Source organism: Vicugna pacos, chromosome 7 (genome assembly GCF_048564905.1).
Source record: "Vicugna pacos chromosome 7, VicPac4, whole genome shotgun sequence".
NCBI classification, from domain to species: Eukaryota; Metazoa; Chordata; class Mammalia; order Artiodactyla; family Camelidae; genus Vicugna; species Vicugna pacos.
The window spans coordinates 41135227-41160835 of record NC_132993.1 but is presented as its reverse complement, the minus strand read 5'-3'; the positions used below and the strand labels follow the sequence as shown (position 1 = coordinate 41160835).

General features: G+C 38.2%; 1 protein-coding gene across 5 annotated transcripts in view; it reads left to right on the top strand.

The window, feature by feature from the left end:
• PLEKHA8 (pleckstrin homology domain containing A8) overlaps positions 1 to 25609 on the top strand; it is a 67415-nt gene that overhangs the window by 6713 nt on the left and 35093 nt on the right. For 4 of the 5 annotated variants that reach the window (XM_072964734.1, XM_031674269.2, XM_072964733.1 and 1 more), the window contains exons 2-9: positions 13565 to 13681; positions 14727 to 14882; positions 16320 to 16444; positions 19203 to 19361; positions 20391 to 20431; positions 21909 to 22066; positions 23955 to 24114; positions 24524 to 24609. In XM_072964734.1, the coding sequence (XP_072820835.1) occupies positions 13565 to 13681; positions 14727 to 14882; positions 16320 to 16444; positions 19203 to 19361; positions 20391 to 20431; positions 21909 to 22066; positions 23955 to 24114; positions 24524 to 24609 (1002 nt within the window). Of the gene's footprint in view, positions 1 to 12441; positions 12533 to 13564; positions 13682 to 14726; positions 14883 to 16319; positions 16445 to 19202; positions 19362 to 20390; positions 20432 to 21908; positions 22067 to 23954; positions 24115 to 24523; positions 24610 to 25609 lie in introns of all 5 variants that reach the window. The other variant, XM_072964732.1, reaches the window with a different exon arrangement.

The following is a 25609-nucleotide window of genomic DNA, read 5'->3' as shown; positions in this document are numbered from 1 at the left end:
TTCTGATACTTTATACGGTTTGAGATACTAGGAGTGATTTGTGGAGTCTTATGCGATTGAAGTGGCCTGGGGACTGAAGAAGCCTGAGGATCATTGTTCTTGGACAGTACTCTCAGTGTTTAATCTTTACCACTTCCTGTTAGCTTTACTTTCAGCTTACTTAGAATTAGGCACAAAAGCTGGTTAAATTCCATTAGGAATAGGTTTCAGACAGACCAAAAAAACTGGCAGTGGAGCTGTTTTTGGACAGAAGACAGATAAATGAGACAATAGGGAAAGTAAGTCCAAAAAATACCATGGTGCTTGGGCATTTTTCTTCCTGGATCTATTTTGAAGTTGGTCTTGGAGGGTGTGAGAGCACCAGGAGAGAGGGGGAAATGGATAACACTTAACAGGTTAGCCAGAGAGGGCTGATGTTACTCAGTATTCCTGTCACATCAGAGGAAGCAAAATGTCATTTACTTGAGAATCTATTCCATAAATAGAATTGTTCTTATATTGTCCAAGACAAGGATGGCTGTTTTGATTTTTAGATACCAGAGAAATGGTTTCAACAGTCTACTTTTTTTTAATTGACTTTTTAAAATTGAAGTATAGTCAGTTTACAATGTGTCAGTTTCTGGTGTAGAACATAATAGTTTGGTCATACATATAAGTACCTATATTGGTTTTCATATTCTTTTTCATTATAGGTTACTATAAGGCATTGACTGTAGTTCCCTGTGCTATACCGTATAAACTTGTTGTCTATCTATCAACAATCTACTTTTAACAGGGTCTAATAGCCCCCAATCAGTCAATCTTTCATTCACTGAGAATAAATGATAAGAAACACTGAGTATGAACTTGTTACCAGACCCTGTGTGGGCATTGGGCATACTGTTTTAGGTAGGATGACCCTTATTCTCAGGGAGATCATAATCTAGTGGAAATCTTTCTCAACTATGAAAATGCCCTTCCAGCTGAATTTGTGATTTTGACCTTTAAGCTTTTATGTGATTGTTCTGAGGCTGTGGCTTGACAGGGCTTAGAGGGACCACACTGCATATAGCTGGTCCCTAGCTAAAGTTAAATGTTACCTGTCACCCTCTGGTGTCTTTACTGGACTTTTAAAGGTAAATTTGGGGTCCCCCTGGCTGGCTGTAGTGTTAATCTTTCGTCATCCAGGTTCATATCACAGATGTCCTATTGCTTTTCTGTCTCTGCTGGCCAGTATATACAACTTGGATGGAGACCAACCTTTAAACTTCTGAGACCAGTAAAAGTAGCCTCTGCTTTTACGAGAGAAGAAACTAAGAAAGTGAGGAAGGTGTAAAACTTGAGGAGCAGGCATACCCTTATCAAGAAAAATATAGAGAATCCTTTTACAGGAGTGGCCAGGGAAAACTTAATGGGGGAGGGACCAAAGGGTGAGTGGGATTGGTGTGGACAGAAGGAGGAAGGGGAAGGAACAGAAGGGACCCTCAGGGGAGAAACCGGCAGGGCTAAAGAGGAGAGTTCTTTTTTGGGAGCAGAAGGATATGCTGCAGTATTGTTGGGGTGGGATTAGGTTATTAAACCCAGCCAAGCCTGAGAATTTAGAATTGGTATAGTAGGGAGTCCCTAGGGATTTCTAAATAGGAGGAAAGGACGGTAGAAATAGTACTGGAGGAAGATTTCAGCCATCTGAAACATGATAAGGGAAGGAGGGAAGCTGAAATACAGGGTCAAGATGATGTGGGAAGGGGAGGAGGGGACACATTGTTCCACATTTCATAGATGAATAAACCAAAGCTCACATGATAAATAATTAACTTAGAATAAAATGGCAAATAAGTCTTGAGCCAAGTCTGCCTGACTCTATGTCCTTTCCATGACTTCATGCCCCATTGTGGCCACAATGAAACATTGAGGCCAAAAGTAGAAATGCGGGTGATTGGATAGGACTGACCTGGAGGAATGGGGCAGAAGTGACTCTCAGGGTTGGCGCTATGATGATAAAAGTATGCTGGGTTTATTAAGAGGGGCAGTACAGTCTGAAGGAAGGTGACATATTAAACCTTGGATACTCAGTTTAGTCCATCTCTCTTTGTTTGTAATTTGGAAAATAATACCCAAAGAACTTAAGTGACGTGCTCAAGGTAACACATCTGAATGTTACGAGTATGAACTTGAACCAAAGTTTCCTGACTATTTTTTTGAGTAAGGTGATGGTGGGACATATAAGAGGTCATTGCCTAGAACAAATAAATATAATACATAACTAGTTTGGTAGCCCAGAGCACACAGAAGAGGTGACTAATAGAAGGTTTTGAAGAGAATTTGATATCATATATTGTAATTACAGTTAATCTCCTCACCATCTGCATGCCTGACTCCCCGGTAATGGCTACTCTTTGAGGGCTGGGGCCTTCTTTTCTCTAAATCACTAAGCCTGGCAAACTGGAAGTGCTCAAAAACGCTTTGTGAATTAATTAATGGTAAATTAAGAAGCCTATAATTTAGCTAATGCTTGGTTATTATCTGTTATTATTAGAGGTGCCTCTCCTTCCTTCCTCCCCAGCTGCAGCAGAATTCTTACTGACAAACCTGGCAGAGAAATCCAAGGCTTTGTTATTTGCTGTCCTGTCTGGAGCTTCCCAGGGGAAGCTTAGTTATGGGGTAGGACTCTCATGAGGTGAAGAATGGCTGAATACCCAGGGCTGGACAGTGACAACACTAAGGCCATAAAAGTCAGGGGTCAGTAACCACTGTGTTTCAATTTTAAAATGCTAGATTTTTTTCACTATTAACATATCTGTATACCAGTCATAATATAATATGTTACAATCATCATGTGATTATGTGGATTATGAACACAGCAACCATAATTTATGGTGGATAAATTGTCTTTACTCACCACTTAAGAAAGATTGTCAATCCTGTCAAGAAATTTAATCTTGCCTTGTTTTCTTGACATTAGTTACTTTGTCTTGATTCTAAGAAAGAATGTTTTCCTGTTACTTTGAATCAAGTTAGAGGTTTACAGTTTTTTGTTTGTTTGTTTTCGGTTTACAGGTTTTGAAAGCTGAAGGAGATTGCTAGAGACTATGAAACATGTGCTATAATTCTGTAGAAAAGGAAACTAAATCCAAAAGCAGTTAGTAATTTATTCAACCCTTTTGCTTCTCCTGTTCTATACCTGCTTAATTATAGTAACTAGTTTTTTCCTGTTATGGTTGATGAAAAAGCACCTTTCTTTCACTTTTTCTTTACTCTGACTTAATTTTCTATGGTGGATTTAAGTAGTTATAGTTCCTTCTAAGGTTTTATGCATTTCTAAACAGCATTTCATTATGAATCTTTAAAAATTCACAATGTATTGATGTTTTATTTTTATCTGTGTTTTCTCTGTTAAACAGCAAGATTGTAAACTTCTGGTTTCCCATAACACCTAATTGGCAAAATTTCTAAAGAAGCTCTGATAGGCTTATAGGCAGAGTGATACAGCCTAACTTGAGACTGACATTTCACTTAGTGGGCATCCCACTAGTTATTCTATTTAAGAGTGTTATTGGGCCAAGATAGAATAAGCCCACTGTAGCCTCTCTCCTACTGATTACAACTGATAACTCAGAACAGAGTACTAAAAGCAACTACCTGAGGGCACTGGGAAGTATAACAACAGGCAGACTGGAGAGAGAAGACAGAACTTGAGTGATCAACATGATAAAGATCAGCACTCTTGAAACAAGCAGAAAGGTAGAGATTCTTGGCAGAGAAATATAAACTATTAAAAAAGGACTAAAAGGACATTTTAGAACTAAAAAGTACAATATCTGAAAGTTAAAAAAATCATTCAGTACATGGGCTCAGTAGAATGCAGATGATACTGGAAAGAATCAGTGAAATTGAATATATATATATTAATAGAAGTTATCTAGTCTGAATAACAGAAAAAAGATTGGAAAAAAATGAATAAACCCTCAAGGACATGTGGGACAATAGCAAAAGGACTAATATTCTGGCATTGGAGAAGGGAAAAGGGGAAAGAAGAAAGAAGTTGGTGAAGAAAAGGAGTGTGAAGAAATAGTAACTAAAAATTTCCCAAATTAGGTAAAAGCTACAAGTTTACAGATCCAAGAAGCTCAGCAAACTAAGCAGTATAAACTCAAAGAAAGATATATCCACACATATCATAATGAAACTGCTGAAAACTGAAAAAAAAACAACCCTCAAAAGCAGCAAGAGTAGAAAGACACAATACGTATAGGGGAACAACAATTTAAATATATCTAGGATTTCTTTTCAGAAAACACAGGACTAGAAGACAGTGGAATACCGTCATCAGAGTGCTGAAAGAAAGGAATTGTCAACACAAAGTTCTGTATCCAATGAAATATTCTTCAAGGGTTAAGTAAAATAAAAGCATCCTTAGATGAAGGAAAATTATAGTAAGTACTAAAGACAGTTCTTTAAGCTGAGGGGAAATGGTACCAGGGGAAAGTTAGCACATCAGGATTAAAGGAAAAGCAACAGAGATGATAAATATCTGGGTAAATATAATACATCGTTTTTCTCCTCTTAACTCTTTAAAATGTGTATGACTTTTGGAAGCAAAAACCGTAACATTGTCAGTGGGGTTGTTGATATGCTTATGTAGTGCATATGATAACTATAACAGTGGGAAGACTAAAAGGACTTAAGGTTTTTAGGCTTGTATGTTTTACTTGAAATGGTAAAGTATTAATTCTAAATAGGCTGAAAGTTAGATACATATTTCATAAGCCCTAGAGCAACTAATGAAAAAATACCGCAGGTAGAACAAAAACTCCAGTAGATAAATTAAAATGGAATCATATAATCCAAAAGATGGCAGAAGGGGAGGAACAAAGTAACTCCCCACACCCTGAAAAAGAAAATAAAACAGGAAACAATCAAAAATAAAACACTGGCCCTAATTCCAACCGTATCAGTAATCTATTAAATGTTAGTGGTCTAAACAGGTGAATTAAAAGACACAGATTGTCATGATAAAACAAGACCAAACTATATGCTGTCTATGTGAAGACTACTTTAAATACAGAGATAAAGAAAGATTAAAAGGATATATGAACATCGATGTAAAAATTCTCAACAAAATATTAGCAAATTGAATCCAAAAAATATTTTAAAATTATACACCATGATCAATTAGAATTTATCCTAGATGGACGAAGCTGTTTCAACATTTAAAAATTAATTAATTCATCACATCAACAGACTAAAAAAGAAAAACCACACAATTGTATCAATAAATGCAGAAAAGGCATTTGGCAAATTATTTATGATTAAAAACTCAGTAAACTGGGAATAAAGGAGAACTTTCTCAACTTGGTAAAGACTGTCTACAAAAAACCTAACATACTTAATGGTGAGAAACTGGAAACCTTCCCACTAAGATCAGGTACAGAGCAAGGAAGTCCCCTCTCACCACTCATTTTTAACCTGATACTGGAAGTCCTTTCTAATACAATAAGGCAAGAAAAGGAAATTAAAAGTATACAGATTTGGAAGGAAGACATGTCTTTGTTCACAGATGACATGATTGCCTATGTAGAAAATCTGTAAGAATTGACCAAAAAACTTGTACTAATAAGTGACTGTAGCAAGGTTGCAGGATACAAGATTAATGTGCAAAAGTCAGTTGCTTTCCTGTGGAATGAACAAGTGGAATTTGAAATTTAAAACACAATACCATTTACATTAGCACCCCAAAATGAAATACTTAGGTATAAATCTAACAAAGGATGGACAAGATCTATATGATTGAAAACCACAAAACTGGTGAATGAAATTAAAGAAGCTTTAAATAAGTGGAGAGCAATTCCATAATCATGGATAGGAAGACTCAGTACTGTCAAGATGTCAGTTCTTCCCAACTTGATCTATGAGTTCAATGCAATGTCAGTCAAAAATCTCAGCAATTTATTTTGTGAGTGTAAACAAACTGATTGTAAAGTTTATTTGGAGGAGTAAAATACCCAAAATAGCGAACATAATATTGCAGGAGAAGAACAAAGTTGAAGGACTGATGCTACCTGAGTTCAAGACCTAAACTATAAAGCTTACTACTATGAAGTAGTCAATATTGTGTAGTATTGGTAAAATAATAGATAAATAGATCAGTGGAACAGAATACAGAGCCCAGAAGTAGACCCACATGAATGCAGTCAACTGGTCTTTGACAAAGGAGCCAAAGCAGTATGATGGAGCGAAGATAGTGTCTTCAACAAATGGTGCTGGAACAATTGGACTTCCATATGCAAAAGAAAAAAAAAAAGTAGGCACAGACCTTACACCCTTCACCAAAATTAACTCAAAATGAATTACAGGCCTAAATGTAAAATGCGAAACTATAAAACTTTTAGAAGATAGCGTTGTAGGAAATGTAGATGAACTTGGTTATTTTGATGCCTTTTTAGATGCAACCTCAAAGACACAGTCCATGGAATAAATAATTGATAAGCTGAACTTCATTAAAGTTAAAGACTTCTACTATGTCAAAGACAAAATCAAAAGAATTAGAAGACAAATCACAGACTGAGAGAAAATGATTTTAAAAGACAGATCTGATAAAAGGACTGTTATCCAAAATATACCCCAAACTCTTAAAGCTCAGCAATAAAGAAACAAAGAATCCAATCTAAAAGTGGGTGAAAGAGCTTAACAGACACCTCACCACAGAAGATGTACAGATGGCAAATAAGCATATGAAAAGTTGCTCCACATCATGTGTCACAAGGGAAATGCAAATTAAAGCAACAATGAGATACCACTATGTACCTATTAGAATGGACAAAATCCAGAACATTGACAACACCAAATGTTGACAAGGATGTGGAGCAATGGGAACTCTCATACATTGTTGATAGGAATGCAAAGTGGTAATAGTGCTTTAGAAAACAACTTGGTGATTTCTTACAAAACTAAACATACACCTACTAGAAGATTCAGCAGCCATACTCCTTAGTGTTTACTCCAAAGGAATCAAAAAGTTAGTTCTACACAAAAACATATACATACAAAAACCTGCACAGGAATCTGTATAGCAGCTTTATTCATAATTGTTGAAACGTGGAATCCAAGATGTTTTTTAGAAGGTAAATGAATAAACAAACTGTGGTACATCCAGAAAATGGATTATTCAAAGCCTAAAAGACGAGCTGTTGAGCCATGAGAAGACCTGGATGAAGCTTAAGTGCATATTACTAAGTCAATCTGAAAAGGCTACATACTGAATGATTCCAATTACATGACATTCTGGAAAAGGCAAGATTATGGAGACTATAATAAGATAAGTGGTTGCTTGGGGCAGAGTGGAGAGTGATTGTTGGGGAAGTGAATAAGATGGATATGTATCATTATACATTTGTCCAGACCCATAGAATGTACAACACCAAGAGTGAACACTAAAATAAACTATGGACTAAGGTGAATTATTGTATGTCAATATAAATGGTAAAAAATGTACCATTCTAGGGAGTGATGTTGATAATGGGGAAGGCTATGCACATGTGGAGGCAGGGTGCACATGGGAAATCTCTACCTCCCTCTCAATTTTGTTTTAAACCTAAAACTGCTCTAAAAATTTTAAGTCTTTTTAAAAAGTTAAAAAACAAAAAAGATAGGAATAGATATGCCATGCAAACACTAATCAAAAGAAAGCTGAATTTGTTATATTAATCTTAGGCAAAATAGACTTCAGAACAGAGAGAATTGCAAGGGATAAAGAAGACATTATGTAATTATAAAAGGGTCAATTCATCAAAAAGACATAGGAATCCTAAATGTGTATAGAACTAAAAACAAATTGTCAAAAGTGTATGAAGCAAAAACTGGTAGAACTGAAAGGAGAAATGGATCCACAATTATACTTGGAAACTTTAACATCCTTCTCTGAGTAATCTATAGAACAAGTAGACAGTAAATCACCCAAAGATATGGAAGATCTGAACGCTATCAACCAACTTGACCTAACTGACATTTATGGAAGAACCCCCAAACAGCAGGAGAATACCTTTTTTTTTCAAATGCACATGAAACATTCAGTAAAATTGGCCATATTCTGGGGCATAGTAGAAACCCTGCCAAATTTAAAAGAATGTTCTATATCTTTACCGAAAGTAAACTAGAAAGCAATGACAGAAAGATGTAGAAAATACATGCACATTAGGAAATTAAACAGTACACTTCTGAATAATCCATGGGTCAAAGAAGTCCCCCCAAAAATTAGAAAATATTTTCAACTTAAACTGAAAACATAACAGTGGTTGGCCAGCAAGGGAGGGCATGACTACCAAGAAGTAGCATGAGAGAATTTTGGGGGCAGGATAATACAGTTTTTCTGTATCTTGGTTATTATGTCATTGTTAAAAGACTGTGCATTTGTCAAAACACAGAACTGTTAACCAAAGAAGAAATTACACTATGTGTAAATTTTTTAAAATATTTAAAATATTTTAAAATATTAAAAAACTTACGTTTCTTTTTAATGGAGTACAGTTTTTTTTTTTTTAAGTGATGTGTTTGGATGAGCTTCTTGTCACGAGAATTCTGAGTGAAAAATAAGGGAAGCTACAGTATTTTTAGTCAGACATGGATATGACTCACAAGTAGTCACATTTTTGGTTTGGATCTTTAAAAGAATAAGAGCATCTCTAGAAATTTTTATTTTAAAATGGTGGCTGTTGTGTAGTAGAAAAGGAAGAAAATACAGTGCAAAATTAGCATACGCTATGCCATTTTAGACCCAAATATAGGTGCATTTTTTTGAGGAAATTGTGCCTGTTGAAAAAATATATATTGTTCAATATTACTTGAACTGAAAAAAGAGAATTTTGCAAACAGTTGCTGTCAAGTATAAAAAGACATTTGCGCTATGTGAGAAAAAATAAAGCTGGTAACAGTTTTAGAAAAATGATCTTCAGATCTTTAATTTCTTTGAGTAATGTTTTCTAGTTTTCATAGTATAACTTTTATACTTCTTTTGTTAAGTTTTTTCCTATTTTATTCTTTTTAATATTGTAAATGAAATAGTTTTTTAAATTTCACTTTTAGATTGTTCATTGCAACTGTGTGGAAATACAATTGATATTTGTGTATTGGTCTTTTATCTTGCTGCTTTGCTAAACTCATTTAGTCTAATAGTTTTTTCAGTGGGTTCCTTTTTTTTTTTTTTTTTTTTAAATATACAAGAGCATGTCTGTGAATAGAGGTAGTTTTGCTTCTTCCTTTCCAATCTGGATGCCTGTTAGGTCACTTTGTACCCTAATTGCCCTGGCTAGAACCTCCAATACAGTGCTGAATAGGAGTGGTGAGAACAAGCATTTCTGATCTCAGGGGAAACACATCCAGTTTTTTGTCATTAAGTATGATGTTAACCATCGGTGTTTTATAGTTGGCCTTATCAGGCTGAAGAAGTTCCCTTCTGTTCCTAGTTTAAGAGTTTTTGTTATGAAAGGGTGTTAGATTTTGTCAAGTACTTTTTCTACATTTAGAGTGCTAATCATGTGATATTTTAGAAGTCTTTAATTTACAGAAAAATCCAACTCAGGTTTGAAGTAGAAAAAGTCCAGAGGGTATCTTATCTATAGTTACGTCATGGTCTGACTGAGGTATTCAAAAACTGTCATCTAGATCTGCTGCCATTCCCTACCCCATTTCCTGTTACCTGTGAATCATGTTTAGATCCATGTGATGGCAAAATGACTGCTGAGGCATCAGGCAAACATCTTTGAGGCCAAAATAGAGAGACAGTGTGCATTTCTTCACCCTTCCCCAGTCCCAGCAAAAGTCTCAGCATTATTTCTGGTTGCGTCACTTGTCTGTCTTGGAACACATCACTGAGGGCAGGGGATGTGAAGCTTCTTTTATGCCTGAATCACATGCCCACCCTGGAGCTGGTCAGCCCCACCCAAACTACATGAACAGAGTGTGGAAAAGGGGATTTTCAGTAATGGAAATGTGGGAAGTGGATGCTGGGTTGCCAAAAATAAATGTCAACTATACCTTATGTAGTGAAATAATCCAGGATAATACAAAGTGTGTGAAATTGGCATTTAAATCCTGTTCCCCTCTACCCCACCCCTGGCAGCAGTAGCTTATATGAGCTAAAACTTTTTCCTACCCATTGAAGTTTCTCGTCTAATCTTCCAAGCAGGGAGTTTGACTGACACCACATTCCATCTCTAGTAGAGTATGGCAAAAAAAAAGGGAGTGGTGTTGGACAGGCAGATAGTCTAGGGGTAATCTCACAGGTCAGGGACTGGAACAGACCCATAGTTTTCATCTGCTCTCGTTACCTTGAATATTTTATCATTTCCAAGTGTATTAGTCAATGTGCTCCAGAAGAACACACACAAGTGTGTACATATACACACTCATACACACACACACACACACACACACACAAGGACATTTATGATAGGATTGGCTCATGCAGTTATGGAGATTGTACCACAGTCTGCTTTCTGCAAGCTAGGGAACCAGGAGCGCTGATAATGCAATTCAGTCTGAGTTCAGAGGCCTGAGAATCAGGGGTGGTGGATGGTGCAAGTCCTGGTCTGCATCCAAAAGCCCAAGAATGAGGAGTGCCAGTGTCCCAAGGTAGGAGAAGATGAATGTGTCAGCTCAAGCAGAGAGCAAATTCACCCTTCCTCTGCCTTTCTGCTCTATTCAGGCCCTCGTTGGATTGGATGATGTCCATCTGCATTGGTGAGGGCAGTCTTTACTCTGTCTACTGATCCAAATGCTAATATGTCTCAGGAACACCTTCACAGACACACCAGAAATCATGTTTTACTAGCTATCTGGCCATCCCTTAGGCCAGTCTAGTTGATAGGTAAAATTAACCATCACGCCAACCAAGGTAATAGCAGGTTAATTTAAAACAGGAAGTAAATTAATGGCCTCTTTGTTATCCATGCCTTTTTTCTCATGCAATTCATCCATCATTCCTGAGCTGTCTCTGAGCTTCCCAGAACTGAACATCATAAAAGAGCAGTGTGTCTTGATGTTACTCTGGACTCCCCACTGCTGTGCCATTAATTCTTGGATAATGGGAATGAGACTTTTGCAGGCTCTTAACCTGCTTTCTGAAATTCTAGGAACTGTATGTGTTAAAGAAAAGTTTTTCTTGGTGGTAATTTTTGTAGTTACAAACTGCAGAATAAAATAATTGAACTTCTTCTAGTGTAATTATAACTTCTCCTAGGTAAGTACAGAACCTATCACAGAAAAAGTGTTTCAGTTACTATTATAGTTTACCTGCTACTTTTAAAGTGTGCTGCAGCTGTGCTGGGTGTGTGTGTTTGGGCTGTTTGACATTTTTCAGATTCCTGTAAGGTAAGCCTAGTTTAGTACAACATTTTTTTCAAGTTTTAGGCTGTTTGTTTTTTCTCCCCCGACGTTTCAACGGCTCTGAAATCAGGAACTATCTTAGAATCAGTGCCATGTCGTTGCTTTATGGGCAGGTTTTTTTCTTTCTTTCTTGTGTTGTATAAAATAATAGTCTGTCTTAAAATTGATGGTGTGTGATGGTTAATTTTCTATGTCAATTTGCCTGGGCCATGAGGTGCTCAGACCTTTGACCAGACATTATTCTCGATGTGTCTGGGTGTTTCTGGATGAGATTACCATTTGAATTGGTAGACTGAGTGAAGTAGATTGCTTTCCTTAATGTGAGTGGGTCTCATCCAATCAGTCAAAGCCCTAAATAGAACAAAAAGGCTAAGAGGGCACGCCTCCTACCTGCCTGTTGAGCTAGGACGTTGGTCTCTTCCTGCTTTCTGACTCTGACTGAAACATCAGCTCTTCTTGGGTCTCACGCCTGCTGACTTTTGGACTGGAATTACAGATTTGTTTTCCTGAGTCTCTAGCTTGCTGATTACAGATCTTCAGAATTTCTCAGCCTCCATAAATGCATAAGCCGATTATATATAGACATACATACATACTGTTGGTTCTGCTTCTCTGAAGAACCCAGACTAATACAGATGGGATCCTAAATTTGATAAAATATGGTAATTAAGGGCAAGTGGAAGTCCCTCTACTCAAAAGTCATGGTGGATTTGGAGAGTGTTCGCACCAAACAGTCATAGGAGTTGAGCTGTAAGCGAGGCATGCTACTGTTCTGTACCAGAGCTTTCTAACAATGGAGAGTCAGCGTTTGGGGGTTGTTATGCTGGGAGGGACAGTGTAGAAGGACATAGTTTACTTCCCTTTTCTGCTGTGTACTTCCTGTGTGACCTTAGGTAGGTCACTTAATCTATCAGGGACTGGTTTCCTTTTCTGTAAAAGGACCTGGCTGGACTAGGTGATTTCAAAGGCTTCTTCCATTTCTCAGGTTTTTAAGAATTGATTCTTCTGTTTCAGTGAGGGGAGGTGGCCTAAGGTATAAATAATGCAAAGGGCTAAAATATAACCAATAATATCTAATTCCAGGAATGCTGATTGTCTGCTCAGCAAGACATAGTCTGATGCTCAATGTGGTTTCCTGGATTGTAATGTTTGTGCCAAGAACAGTGGCCTTCAGGTTTGTATTTCCATAGAATTTGAAGCCAAAGTAAGGAAGCATTGCCTTCTGAAATAAAATTTACAAGTTCATCCTAAGAGGTTTTCCAGCCAACAATTGACTTGTACGGGTGTTGAGATAAGGCTATGGGGCTCTTGACATCCATTAAAGGATCTAGGTGCTTCCCTGGGAAGAAGTACCCAATATAAGATGTAACAAGAGGCCGTAGTTTTAGAAAACATTGCTTATCTTTGGTGAGAAGGCTTTTAGGGCAGGATACTTCAGTGACAAATATGAATTATTAGAGGATAAATATTGAGAATTAGTGTTTATCCAGTTTTACTCAAGGAATTGAGAGACATGATACTTGGCAGGCCTGAGTATTTTGGTTCCTAGAAAAGCAGGCTGACGAAGTAAATGATGAGGGAAACATCTTGCCTGCCACCTGACTCCTGTGCCTGAGCTTACATTTAGTGCTGATCATTCAGCCTCCTGATTACAAATGTAGTCTCCCTGTGCTGTGATCTTAGGCTGTGAGTGCTCCAGGAAGTGTACTAATCTCCTATTATAAAGTAATAAATTGATACTATTTTGACATCAGTTGGTGACTTACGCATCTGGTTTGTGTGAATCAGTTCCCAAGGGCCCATCAGGTATGTATCTGAGCAGCCCTTGGGGCTCTGCCTTCTCTGTCTCCGCCAAGAAGAGTCCAGTGAGAGAAATGTATCCTTAAAGGGCTATGGCATTTCAGAGAAAGAAAGAAAAAAAAAATCCGGCTGAGGAGACTTGACAAACTCATCAGTAATCCTATTACCTAGAGAATTATCACTATATTTATTGCTAATCCTTCCAGACTTCTTTTAAACAAAAATGGTATCAAACATACAGATCTTTTTTAACTTACTTCTTTGCCTTAGAATTTCTCGCGGAATGTAAGTTCCTTGGAGCTGGGGTCCTGCATCCTTTGTTAGGTCCTGTTTCAATGTCCTGGGGGCAGTCATTTCAATGTCCTGGGGGCAGTCATTGAGACCATGCTCTTGCTTCTGTTTTCAGGTTGGCAGCCTCGATGGTTCCTTCTCTGTGGGGGGATATTATCTTATTATGATTCTCCTGAAGATGCCTGGAAAGGTTGCAAAGGGAGTATACAGATGGCGGTCTGTGAAATTCAAGGTGAGAAACCGGGAGAGTTGCAGGTTTTATTTTTCTTTTGTCTCTCCCCCGAAATAAAAAAGTTCTAGCTTCTGCTTGCCTACTCTGCTGCTCCCCTAGTACAAAGATGTATAACATTATGTCCCAGAAGAAAGCCTTGCAGTAAGACCTAAAACTGCAGCCAGTTTTTACAAGGAGGTTGTTTGAGAGAGAGTCAAAATAAATGAGAGAAGTGTGCTTAACTACACACTTAGTGCTCATCCCTTAGGCACCTGCTCACCTGAGGCCAGGAGCTGTTTGCAAAGCTTGTCTTTTCATTGTGGCATGAAACACTTCTGTGTTTAAATCAGGACACACACCTCACCAGCACCACCATACTCAAAATAAAACAGGCAAACACCTACCAGACCTACAAATAGCCTTTATTTCTTGGTTTTGGGAATCTTGAGACAAAGTGAGAAGATGTGGCTCAGAAAGTGACTGGAAGAGAATATGGGGCATGGCATTGGGGGGTGAAGGAGAGTGTGGCTTGCTTGTTTCTTCTCCAGAAGGGCTCTGAGGGAATTCTCACATTTTTAATAGGATTAGTGAAGGAAAGTAGAAAAGGAAAAATATTGTGTTCTTGATTGCTTTCCAATAACCCAGGGAGATAAAGAGTGCACCCTTACTTGTTTGCGTCAAGCCTTTTGGGCCACAGAGCAGCATGCTTTACACACACCACACACCACACACACACACCCACACCACACACACCACACACACACACACACACACACACGCACCAAAAGAGAGATTTTCTCTCTAGTAAAAGATCCTAAGATTTGGGTGATTCTTTTTTAGGGCAGTCTTGGTGAGACCTTGGAGCCAATTGCAGAGTTTTCCCTCTTCATCAGCAGAGGCCTCTGGGAAGAGATAAATAAACTAGGAGATGTAGTAAGGGCTGACATTCTTTCTTGGAAGAAGTCCTCAGTGACTGGCCCTAGTTAAACTCAAGAATCTGGGTGGAGTGGAGGCTACCCAGATAGGGCTCTTCTATGTTTCTGACCTCCTGCTGCCTTGCTCCCAGTTCATTCTGTAGATAACACACGCATGGACCTGATAATCCCTGGGGAACAGTATTTCTACCTGAAGGCCAGGAGTGTGGCTGAGAGACAGCGGTGGCTGGTAGCCCTGGGGTCAGCCAAGGCTTGCCTGACAGACAGTAGGACCCAGAAAGAAAAAGGCAAGTATTGATTGTCTTCTAGTGTGGGAACCTTGGGGATCACCCAGTGGCACCTCTGGGTTCCCATATTTGCTATCTTGTTTCTGACCACCTAGCCATAGCCAGCTTTTTGTATCATGCAAATGCTATGTATGTCTCAGTGGAATTTAAACAATCTGTACCTAACTCTTCTTTTTTTAGCATGTGTTAGTAGAAAGAGTGCAGGCTTTGGAGCCAGATACAACTGGGTTCAAATCATCGTTTTGTAGGGTACTGGCCTTGTGACCTTGGCATAGATCATTTAGCCTTTCTAATCTTCAGTTTCCTTATATTTTAAAAAGAGGTAATTACCTATCTTAGAAGGATTACCAAGAGGATCACTGATGATATGAAACTGCCCATTACCTCATCTGGCACAAAGTTGACCTTTGGTAAAGAGTAGATGAGCCAGAGAAGCCTTGGGTCCGGGTACTTTCTGCAGTAACACCTCGCTTTCCCATTCCTTTTCCTGAGTTGGGGTGGATACTTAATTGTCAGGTTGCTGCTGCTTAGTGCTCATTAACTCCACATCGTTAAGTCTCCTGAGAACCATGGCGTAACTTTCTATTTGGACTGAGTCGCAAGTCAGGGCTACTGCCTGAGCTCTGGGTGCTGCCTTCCCATCTCTCCAGCCCTGGGTGTATATTTGAAGAGGCTGGTTGGAGAGAGGCCTGTGGGAAAAAAGTGTTTCAGGGGACCTTTACCATGACATGTATGGCAGATGTGCTTAACTCTTCAAGTAGACACAGTAAAATGGCCTCTTTATTGGTTGTTTTTAAATGCTAAATCAGGAGCAAATTCTAGACACTGCTAGCTTTGACTCAGATCAGTGGTAATGTGCAGCTTTTTCATGGAGAAAGAAAGCAGAGGCAGTAATGATTGTAGCTGAGCCCTCAGCGCCATGGTGGCTGGATGCCGTGCTAATGAAGGAGCAGCAGATGTGCAGGGGGTGCCATTAGCTTTGCAGGTGGCACGCTGGACCAGTCCTCTGAAATAACAAGCTGTCTTATTACTGGTAATTGCTTGTTACAAAACAGTGTTCTAGTTTTGAGCACTGTGTTAATAAGTATATAGCTGTGACCACATTTTACAGATAGGAAAATTGGGAGGCAGAACTGGGACCCAGACTGTAAACCCCTGACTCTGTTCCCAGTTCTGATAGAAGTGGATCAGAGGTATATTGCCTCCTTTTTCCTGTACTGATGATCATTAAATATGTTGACTCAAGAAATAATGTAGATTATGTCAAAAGACCAGAATCTCCTTTTTCTTGCTCCCAGAACTTTACTTATATCTGCAACTCATGCTATAAGCATCTGACTTTAGGTATAAATTACATTTCACTTATCTGTATAGTATACGGACTAGTAAGTCAGTTATTCATTCTGGTCATGACATCTTCATCATTTTGTTATTTAGAGTTTGCTGAAAACACTGAAAACTTGAAAACCAAAATGTCGGAACTAAGGCTGTACTGTGATCTCCTTGTTCAGCAAGTGGATAAAACAAAAGAAGTGACCACAACCGGTGTGTCGAGTTCTGAGGTAAAATACCATTCATCTTAGCCACGTGGAAAGTAGCCCAGATGTTGCTTACAGGTGATGCTTACACAATCCCTACCTTGGAATTTACTGATTTTCAAAGAAAAAAAGGTAACAAAATTCAACAGAGGAGAAATGCGGGCATTTCAGCCTGTGGAAGTCTTCCTTCCTGGGAAGAATTCAGGATTAATTGATAACATTTGGAACTTTTAACTTTAGTATTGATGTATTAAGATGTGTTTCTCCCCAGTTTGTGTCACTTTTTAAAATACTTTTAGAAATCTTAGCTGTCTGACAGAGTCATTTCTATACTATTGATGTGGCTCCCAAGATGCCAACATCATCTGTCAGTGATGCGTATCTGTCCCCTTTGATGAGACTGTAACAGGGTTTTATTTCATAATGATCATTCTGCTTTGGTGTAGAGTAGTGCTTTCAAAGGTAAAGGTAGAGATGCAACTTTATTTCTCTCTGTCATCAGCAAGAATTGCAATTTTTTATTATTTATTATTGAAGTTGCTATTCACTCACTCTAAAACATATGTTAAAAGATCTATCTGGTGTTAAGCTATGTATTGAATGGCTCGCATTAACCAAAGAGGGGTATCTGCTCTGCTTGGAAGGCAGTTATCTGAAAAACAGTGCCTGCAAAGTGAAGAACCTGCAGACTATAATTAATGGTTTTAAATTACTTTTCTTAAGTACTATAGGGCTATGCTACATAGTAGGGTATGCGTCCTAAGGTTTTTTAATAAACCTGGTTTAACTCATTGTCATTCACTTTTTGGGAGGCTCGCTTATTCACTCAGCACCTGCCTGTTGTATACAAGACACTGTGCTGGGGGAGGGAGAGGGGAGGAGTACTAAAGAGCATTTCAGTCCTGCTCTTGGGACGTTATAGTCTAGAGCAGTGATTCTCAACCCAGAGCAGTTCTGCCCCTCAGGAGACATTTGGCAGTGAAGGAGACATTTTTGGTTGTCACTACTGAGGATGTGCTCTTGGTATCTAATGGATATAGAGACTAGATGCTGCTTAATACCTGCAACGTACAGGAGAGCCACTCCCCCTACATCTCCTGCTCCAATCATTAGCCAGCCCCAATGCCAATTGTGCCAAGGTAGAGAAGCCCTGGTCTAGAGGGAAAGGAAAAAGTGAACACAGCAACTTTTAATTCAAAGAAGTGTTTATAGTAAGTGCCTTGGGAACTTGCTAATGAAACTGTGCTTGTGATATTGTGATTTATAATAAAAAATATATGTTTGGTCTTCATCTAGTTTTTGGCACAGAGATCCTAAAAAAAAAAAAACTCATGGAATTTCCTGTGAAGCGAGTGATAATAGTGTCTTTTGTTATGTTAATGAGGTGACTATTGGACCGTACACAAGGAGGGGGTTGTTGGAATCTTCAGTCTATGGCAGGTCAGTCAGTAGCATAAGTGACAACCTGGACTTGCCATTGGTGACTGAAGTGGGGATGGGGAGCAGTCTTGTAGGACTGAGCACTTAACCTGCAAGAACTGACGCTATTTCCAAGTAGATTGTGTCAGAATTATGGGATACCCGACTAGTGTGTGAGAATTTCTTGGTGGTTTAGGAAAAAACAACACATTGTAAATAGTGTCTGAATCATAGTGGTTCATGACCAGTAACACCTAGCTTGTTAGAAATAAAAAATTGAGGAAAATATAGAGGCCACTGTTAAGGAACAAAATGCAACTGAATAAAATTTGAAGATCGTATTGGCTTTATTCAGCAATTCATGAATTGGGCAGCATCCCATCTAGCAGATAGAAAGGAACTGTGAAGAGCTGTACAAGGCTAGACATTTTTATAGCCCAGAGTGAACAGGAACAAGGATGCTATACTGTGCATTTGCTGTTTGGGTAAACAGGGTTACTTTTCTTATGTGGAGCAAAGGGAAGTCTTGGAGCCGGGTCAGGTAACTTGTGCTGAGCAGTCTAGCACTGATTGGTTGACCTAGGCCTGCCTTTTCTGGGAGAACCCAGGACAGAAACTTAGCTAAATTTTCGGTTTGCTGATATGAGGCATAGCATGAGTGACTCCATCTTGGGCCCAGTCTGGTTACTTTAATACCACTAAGATGTGCTTTCTGTATTCTTCAGTCAGGGGCGGCCTCAGTTTCCTGAATGACTTACTAATATATTTATCCAGAGGAAAATCATCCTGAACAAGTGAAATAATAATTTGGAGGTAAAAAAATGATTAGATATTCAAAAGAATTCCAGTTCCACTTAGACTCATCTGTACTGAAAGTGAAAAAAACGGTTTTGAAAGCAAACCACACGATTTGTTGTTTCTAATGCTTCTGTTCTAGGACCTCGTTTTTACTCAGGCAATGGGAGACATTTTTCCATTGACGCCATGGTCTTCAGTCTGTGTGATTCTGTTTCTTGTCTGCTATCCCTTATAGATTGGAAACTCCATAAGGGCGCTGCACTCAGCACCTGACGTAGTACTGACATACAATATTGTTTAGTTGAAAGAAGTTGTTGCCTTCAGTTGGAGTGGTGGGTGAGCGTAAAGGGCAGCTTGGGGGTAAGGCTTGTGTATGGTTAATAGATAAGTTGGACTTGCTCAGTCTTTTTCTTTTGTAGCTGATACACATTATTTGCCCAGCAAAATAAATGGGAACATTATTACTATTATCTGGTGGATTAAAAATGTCTAAGGACATTCTCCAATTGTGCTTTTTTTCCTTTTGGGTACAGTAAAAGAATCTTCCACTCTGGTTGTTTCGTAGGAGGGAATTGATGTGGGAACTCTGCTGAAATCAACCTGCAATACTTTTCTGAAGACTTTGGAAGAATGCATGCAGATCGCAAATGCAGCCTTCACTTCTGAGCTGCTCTATCGCACTCCCCCAGGATCACCTCAGCTGGCCATGCTCAAGTCCAACAAGGTAACAGTCTAGCTCAGCTTGCCTGCAGCAGGGCATAATGAAGAGTTAAGAAAGTGATATACTGAGCTGTGTTCTCCATCACCCTTTGGCCACTGATAAAAACATTTTTGTAGTGGACTTTCCTTTATGTCCACTTTTATAGCTGCCCTCAGTCCCTCATATGCAGTCAGTCACTGTTGGCAGTTTTACCACCTTAACTTGTCTGTGATGTAGCTAGCCTCTTCTCCAGCCTTCGTGTCCAGTGAGTCTTGCTGAGGTGGGTGGTGGCCTTCTCACTAGTCACCTTCAGCCTGACCGACCCTTCCAGGCAGCCTACTGCATTTCTATTCATGCAGTGTAAATTGAACCGCTTTTCTGAAACCTTTCAGTGGCTCCCTCATTGCCTACAGGTTAAAGTGAAACTTCTGAGTCCCTTCGCACATCACCAACTTCTCTCTCTGTCATAACCTGGCTTGAACGTGTTATGCTTGTAGCCCCCTACTTCTTTGTGCCATTTCCCAATGCCAAGAATGCCCTTCTCACCTGTCTTTCTGTGGTTAGCTCTTATTCTTCAAAATTTAATCTCCTTCCCTGAATCCCTTAGTTGGGCCAAGAGCTCCTACTCTGTGCAGTCTCCTATTTTAGCCTTACTCTTTATTGAAATTGCCTTAGGGGCAGGAACCCCATACTGTTTACCTTTATATTTCCAGTGTTTGATACAATGCTGTGTCATAGTTTGGCATTTATTAATGTTTAATAAGCGTAACTGTAATTACAAGAAAGCTAACCACCAAGGATTTGACTATGATAATTAGGCCCTTTGAAAGACCATCTTCCTTTTTCCTAGAAATTTGGGTACCCTTCTTTGAAAAACTACGACAGACTGGTTGGGGTTAATGATTCCCTTTGTTGGGGAGGACCTAAAATTGTTCCTGTTGAGTGGGACAGTGTATTATGGTCATATTTACCACTTTCATGTATAATAAAATTCTAAATATGCTCTGTTGGAAGTTTAACGTGTGAACTTTCATTTCTCTGCTTCTTTTAAAGATGAAACATCCTATTGTGCCGATGCATAATTCATTGGAAAGGTACAGTAACAAGTTTTTGTTTTTCCTTCTTTTTAAAAATACAAAAATAAAGATATTGGCATTTCTTGTTTTTTTTAAGAATATTTTTATTATATGGTGGTTTTTCTCATGATTTGAGGTGATACCAAAAGGTAACAGTATCTGATTTTCCTCATTCGAGTGAGCCTGAAGCATTGCAGACCTTTCCTTCACGCTGACTACTAGGGAAAATGTTAGCATTTCCCCAGGATATGGATCTCACACATCACATCTAATAACTTTTAATCTCTGATGTACCGAGTGTTGGAACCTCCTGTCTAACAGAGGAGCTGAGCATTAATTTAAGTGTGCTTTTATCCAGAAAAGACAGTGCTATTTTGTTTTGTTTAAAAATTAAGTATTTTAGGTAGCTTTACAGGTTAAAAAATGAACTTAATATCAAAATCTGAACTATTTTTTAAAGCATACATTTACACAGTCATGTTCCTATTATTTGGGGTCTTTATTCAGTTATTATTTCATATAAGCATTCCTAAATTTTGACATAGTCTGTATTTGTCCTTCCAAATTATTATTTAGTATTTCATCTTCTGATGTACTGTTGTTTGCTTCTTTAGTACAAGAATTGTTCCCTAATTTGGTTAATAATTTTCTCCTGTTCTAAATATTTCTACTAGGAACACCTTTGTAGATTTATTTTTTCTTTTGAGGTATTTCATCAATATACTCCTACGTTTTTAATTGCTAAGTTGAAATACAGTATTTCTTTAGAAAACAAATGCTTTTCCTAGAGTCGCTATGTAGCCTGGACCTTTTTCCTTTATTCTTATTAGCAGAAAATGGTTTTGTTCTAACTTGACTGGGTCTGGTTACTTATAATAAGATGTTATGACTGTTCCTTTAACAGAATCAGCTATTCTAGTTGTGTATTAAGTAGCCTTTTCTGTTACCCTGAAGAGCAACAGATGCTCAGCATGTATTGTGTCCTCTGGGTTTTTTCTGTCAGACATAGGTTGCAGGGAGTACTCTCTCCTGACCACAGCTTGCGGCTTCTAGACAGTTAAATGCTAGGCAAACAAATGAAAGTGGCCAGTGATTAGAGAGCTGGGGACAGAAGACCTCCCAGGAAGAAGCTGGGGAAGGTGAGGAAAGTGTTCAATGTGGTAACTATAGAAAAACCGATTGGAAACCAAAGAGCTGTCAATGACTGTTTCCTGTTGCTGGTGGGGAGCAGGAAGTTTGCGTCAGCTGAAGGTGAAGAAGAGCCGGAATGGCTCTTTGGTTTCTGAACTTCAGCCTGGAGACAGGCCTGCTCCCAGCACAGGCAGGGGCTGAGAGACTTGACTTGATTTGTAATTCTGCATTTTTATCAATGTTATAAGGAATTGGTTATTATGAGCCCTCCCCCCATCCCTCAGAATAAGATCTATCTATGCAGTCTGTTTATTACCAAATAATTGGACTTCTGGGCTTTTTTCAAACTTCTGAAAAATTTTAGGCAAATGGAGTTAAACAGTTTTGAAAATGGATCTTTAAATATGGAAATAAATGATGATGAAGAAATCCTAATGAAAAACAAGAGCTCCTTATGTTTGAAACCTGCAGAGACAGATTGCAGCATATCAAGTGAAGAAAATACAGATGATAATATAACAGGTAAAAGCTTAAAACAGTCTGAAGCAAACCGTTGAATAAAAGGATTGAAGGGGTTTGATTCATTGTCCCTGATGTGACACTTTTGGGATTGACCTCAAGACAGGAATACCACGGTAGCTCCTGAGGCAGATGTTGGTTAGATAAACAGGTCACTTGACAACATTCTGTCATCTCATCTGACCCCTGTGTTGAAAAGACAGAATGAAGAGGAATTTTCCCACTGTTCTTAGCTGTAATATTCATGGGCTTCAGTGAGTTGTAGCTGTCTGTGCTGACTTTGTAGACAGTATGAGTATTTCACTGGCCTTCCACTCTGAATCTCAAAGTCCCTTGAACTTAGACTATGATGTGAGACTAAAGAGTGTGTAAAGTTATAGCAGTTCAGTTTTCCATCCTCTTGGTTTCTGGTGAGGCCTGAGGATGTCATAATTCACCAGCCACCATTAGGTTTTCACCTGGCTTTCTCTGTGTTCATCAGGCCAGATCCCCAAATTTCAGGTAGTTGAAAATCCTGCCCTTTTGAATTTACTAATTCCATTGGCTCTAAGCACTAAAACCAACTTCAGATCAGTCCAAGACAACTGTATTAGAGCTTTTAATTGTGTTGTAAGTGTGTAATAAGTATTTTGGAAACAAATTTTTTTAAAAAGTTTCCTCATCTCTGATGAGTTGGGAAAGAAGATGTATTTTCATAGCTGTTAATTTGCAGCAAGCAATCTATGCATCACTAAAGTCTCATCCTGTGAGTAAGTAATAAAGACAGGAGAATTTCTATTAAAACAATACTATTACTTACTTGACCCAGTAATTTTATTCTAGGAATTTGTCCTCAGGGAATAATGAGATTTAAGGACAAATGTCTGTGGAAGGGATGTTCTTTATGACATTACAGTTAATTTTCGTTATTCATGGCAGTTATGCTCTGTAAAGTCACTGCAGATACTGAATTAGCGAATACTGAATCATGGCTCCTAGGGGAAATACATGGTTAGGTTCCTGCAAGCCTTTCTTCACATTTTCATCAACTGATCAGTACATAATGTTGTTTTAGGTGTGTTTCTGTTTAAAGACACCTTGTTTAATATATATTATTGATTCATTAACTTTGAATCCATGGCCAACAGCACTATAACTCATGCCTGAATGAAGCTTATCTTATATAAGCTGACATAACACATGTATTTTCTTCATAAGGCATGTCACAGCCTTGTGCTTGGGAATGCTAGATGGCACTACACTTGGGGGTCCTTTTAGACAGCAAAATCAACTATAAAATGCACAAAAATGCAAAAGACATGGCACTAAACAAACATATTTGTGAACATGGGAGCTGAAACGAGAAGGCAGAGTCTCACGTTGTTCGACCTCACCTGGGAACATGCATGGCAGGTAACCCAGATTTTTTTCAGCACTCTGCACATGTCCACAAATGACTGCAAATTTCCACAAGCATTGATTTTAGTATTACGAGTAAACTTTATAAGAAGACAAATCCACAGATGCAGAACACACTAATAATGAAGAGCAACTGTATTTATAATACTAAAATTTTAGAAACCGCCAAATACCCTTCATATAAGCATGATACAGTACTACATGGTTTTTTAAAATCATGTTTTGAAGAGTACTGAATGATAATGAAAATATTCCTGATGTACTTGTTCAGTGAAAACAAGCAGGATAAAAATCTGCATATATTTAAACCCAATTTTGTTTATATGCGTATATGTATGTGTATAGTATTTCCCTAAGTTTTCTTTCTGTATACTTTTCTGGGTTAGAAATGTTCAGCAATATACATACACACACATATATATGTATGTATATATATATTACTTTTTATAATAAATAAATAAAACATTAGTAATAGGTATCTTGTACTTTGCAGTCCAAGGGGAAATAATGAAGGAAGATGGAGAGGTGAACCTGGGAAATCATGACAGTGACGTGGCAGAGCCAGAACCAAACTCCTCAGGCAGCTCTTCAGAATCCCACTGGGAAGAAGGCCAAGAAGTTATCCCAACTTTCTTTAGTACCATGAACACCAGGTATTCTATACTCTCTGAAATTACTGACAGCTGGATACAGATTTTCTTCTGGGAAATCCGTCCTGGTGTTCCTTTCAGGTGACAGCGTATTCTAACAGAACAGAGAATATGATATACCAAGTATCTGCTTCACTGTTGACCTTGTCTGAAGCAGTGGATAAGAAGGAATTGGATTGTGAGAGCACACTCTGTCAACAAATTTTAGCTTGCTTTGGTGGATTATCTTTGGAAAATGATTTTTATTAGATCGAATTATAATAGAAAAATAATCACTGGGGCATATTTGCGAAATCAGGTTAAATGATTTGACCTACAGAGGGGCAGCTGTTTTCATGACTGCCTCTGAACTGCAGAGTGTTCTAATGTTGCATTTTCGATCTTTCCTCTTCTGTATCACCAAATTGTTTAGCTTTAGTGACATTGAACTTCTGGAAGACAGTGGCATTCCCACAGAAGCATTCTTAGCATCGTGTTATGCTGTGGTTCCAGTATTAGGTAAGATTGCTGGATCTGCCTTAAATTCATTAGCCTCTAGAATCTATTTCATTGCAGTTATTTTGTAATAGAAATATCCTGAAATACATATACAGTGAGGTGACCATTCTTCTTACCTTACCTCTTTATATCACCAGCCACATACAGTAAAATTGTGTGGCCTTAAGTATTACTGCATATTCTCATTTCATTTCTAATTATGACTAAATATCAATCTCAGAGTTGTGTAATTAAAAAAGGGAATTCTGTTTTCTAGAAATAGTAGTTAAAAAGCGGAAGTCAAAAGTAGTTGAGGAATAGACCTTCAAATCCATTGGTACTATGAAAAAATTTTACCAGCTAAAACTTTTCTGATTTAAAAAAATTATAAATTTATTTACGTTTAAATTGCATTTACTTTTATAGTACTAGGAATTGCTAATGTGTTGAAATTTGCTGTATAATCCATTTAATTATGTATCTTTTTTTAAAACAAGGTATAATTTATATAGAACTTAACTGTTAAGATTCAGCTACTTTTGAGAAATACATATACCTATGTAATCCACACCTTTATCAAGACAGAGAATATTTTCATCACCCCAGAATGTTCCCTGTTCCGGTTAGTCCCCAACCCATCACCCAGCCCAAGGCAACCATTCTGATTTCTGTCACCATAGGTTAGTTTTGCCTGTTCTAAAATTTCATTTAAATAAAATCATGTTACATACTCATTTGCATCTGGCTTTTTCTCTCAGTATAATGTTTTCATCTTTGTTGTTACGTGTATCAGTAGCTGATTCCTTTTTATTGGTGAATAGTATTCTGCTAAGTGAGTATACCACAGTTTGTTTATTCATTCTCCTACAGATAAACATTTGGGTAGTTTCTTGTTTGGGGCTATTATAAGTGGAATTGCTCTGAACGTTTTGGTGACTGTGGATGTATGTTATTTTTCTTGAGTAAATAACTGGGAGTGAAACTGCTGATTCATAGGGTTTATATATTTAATTTTGTAGGG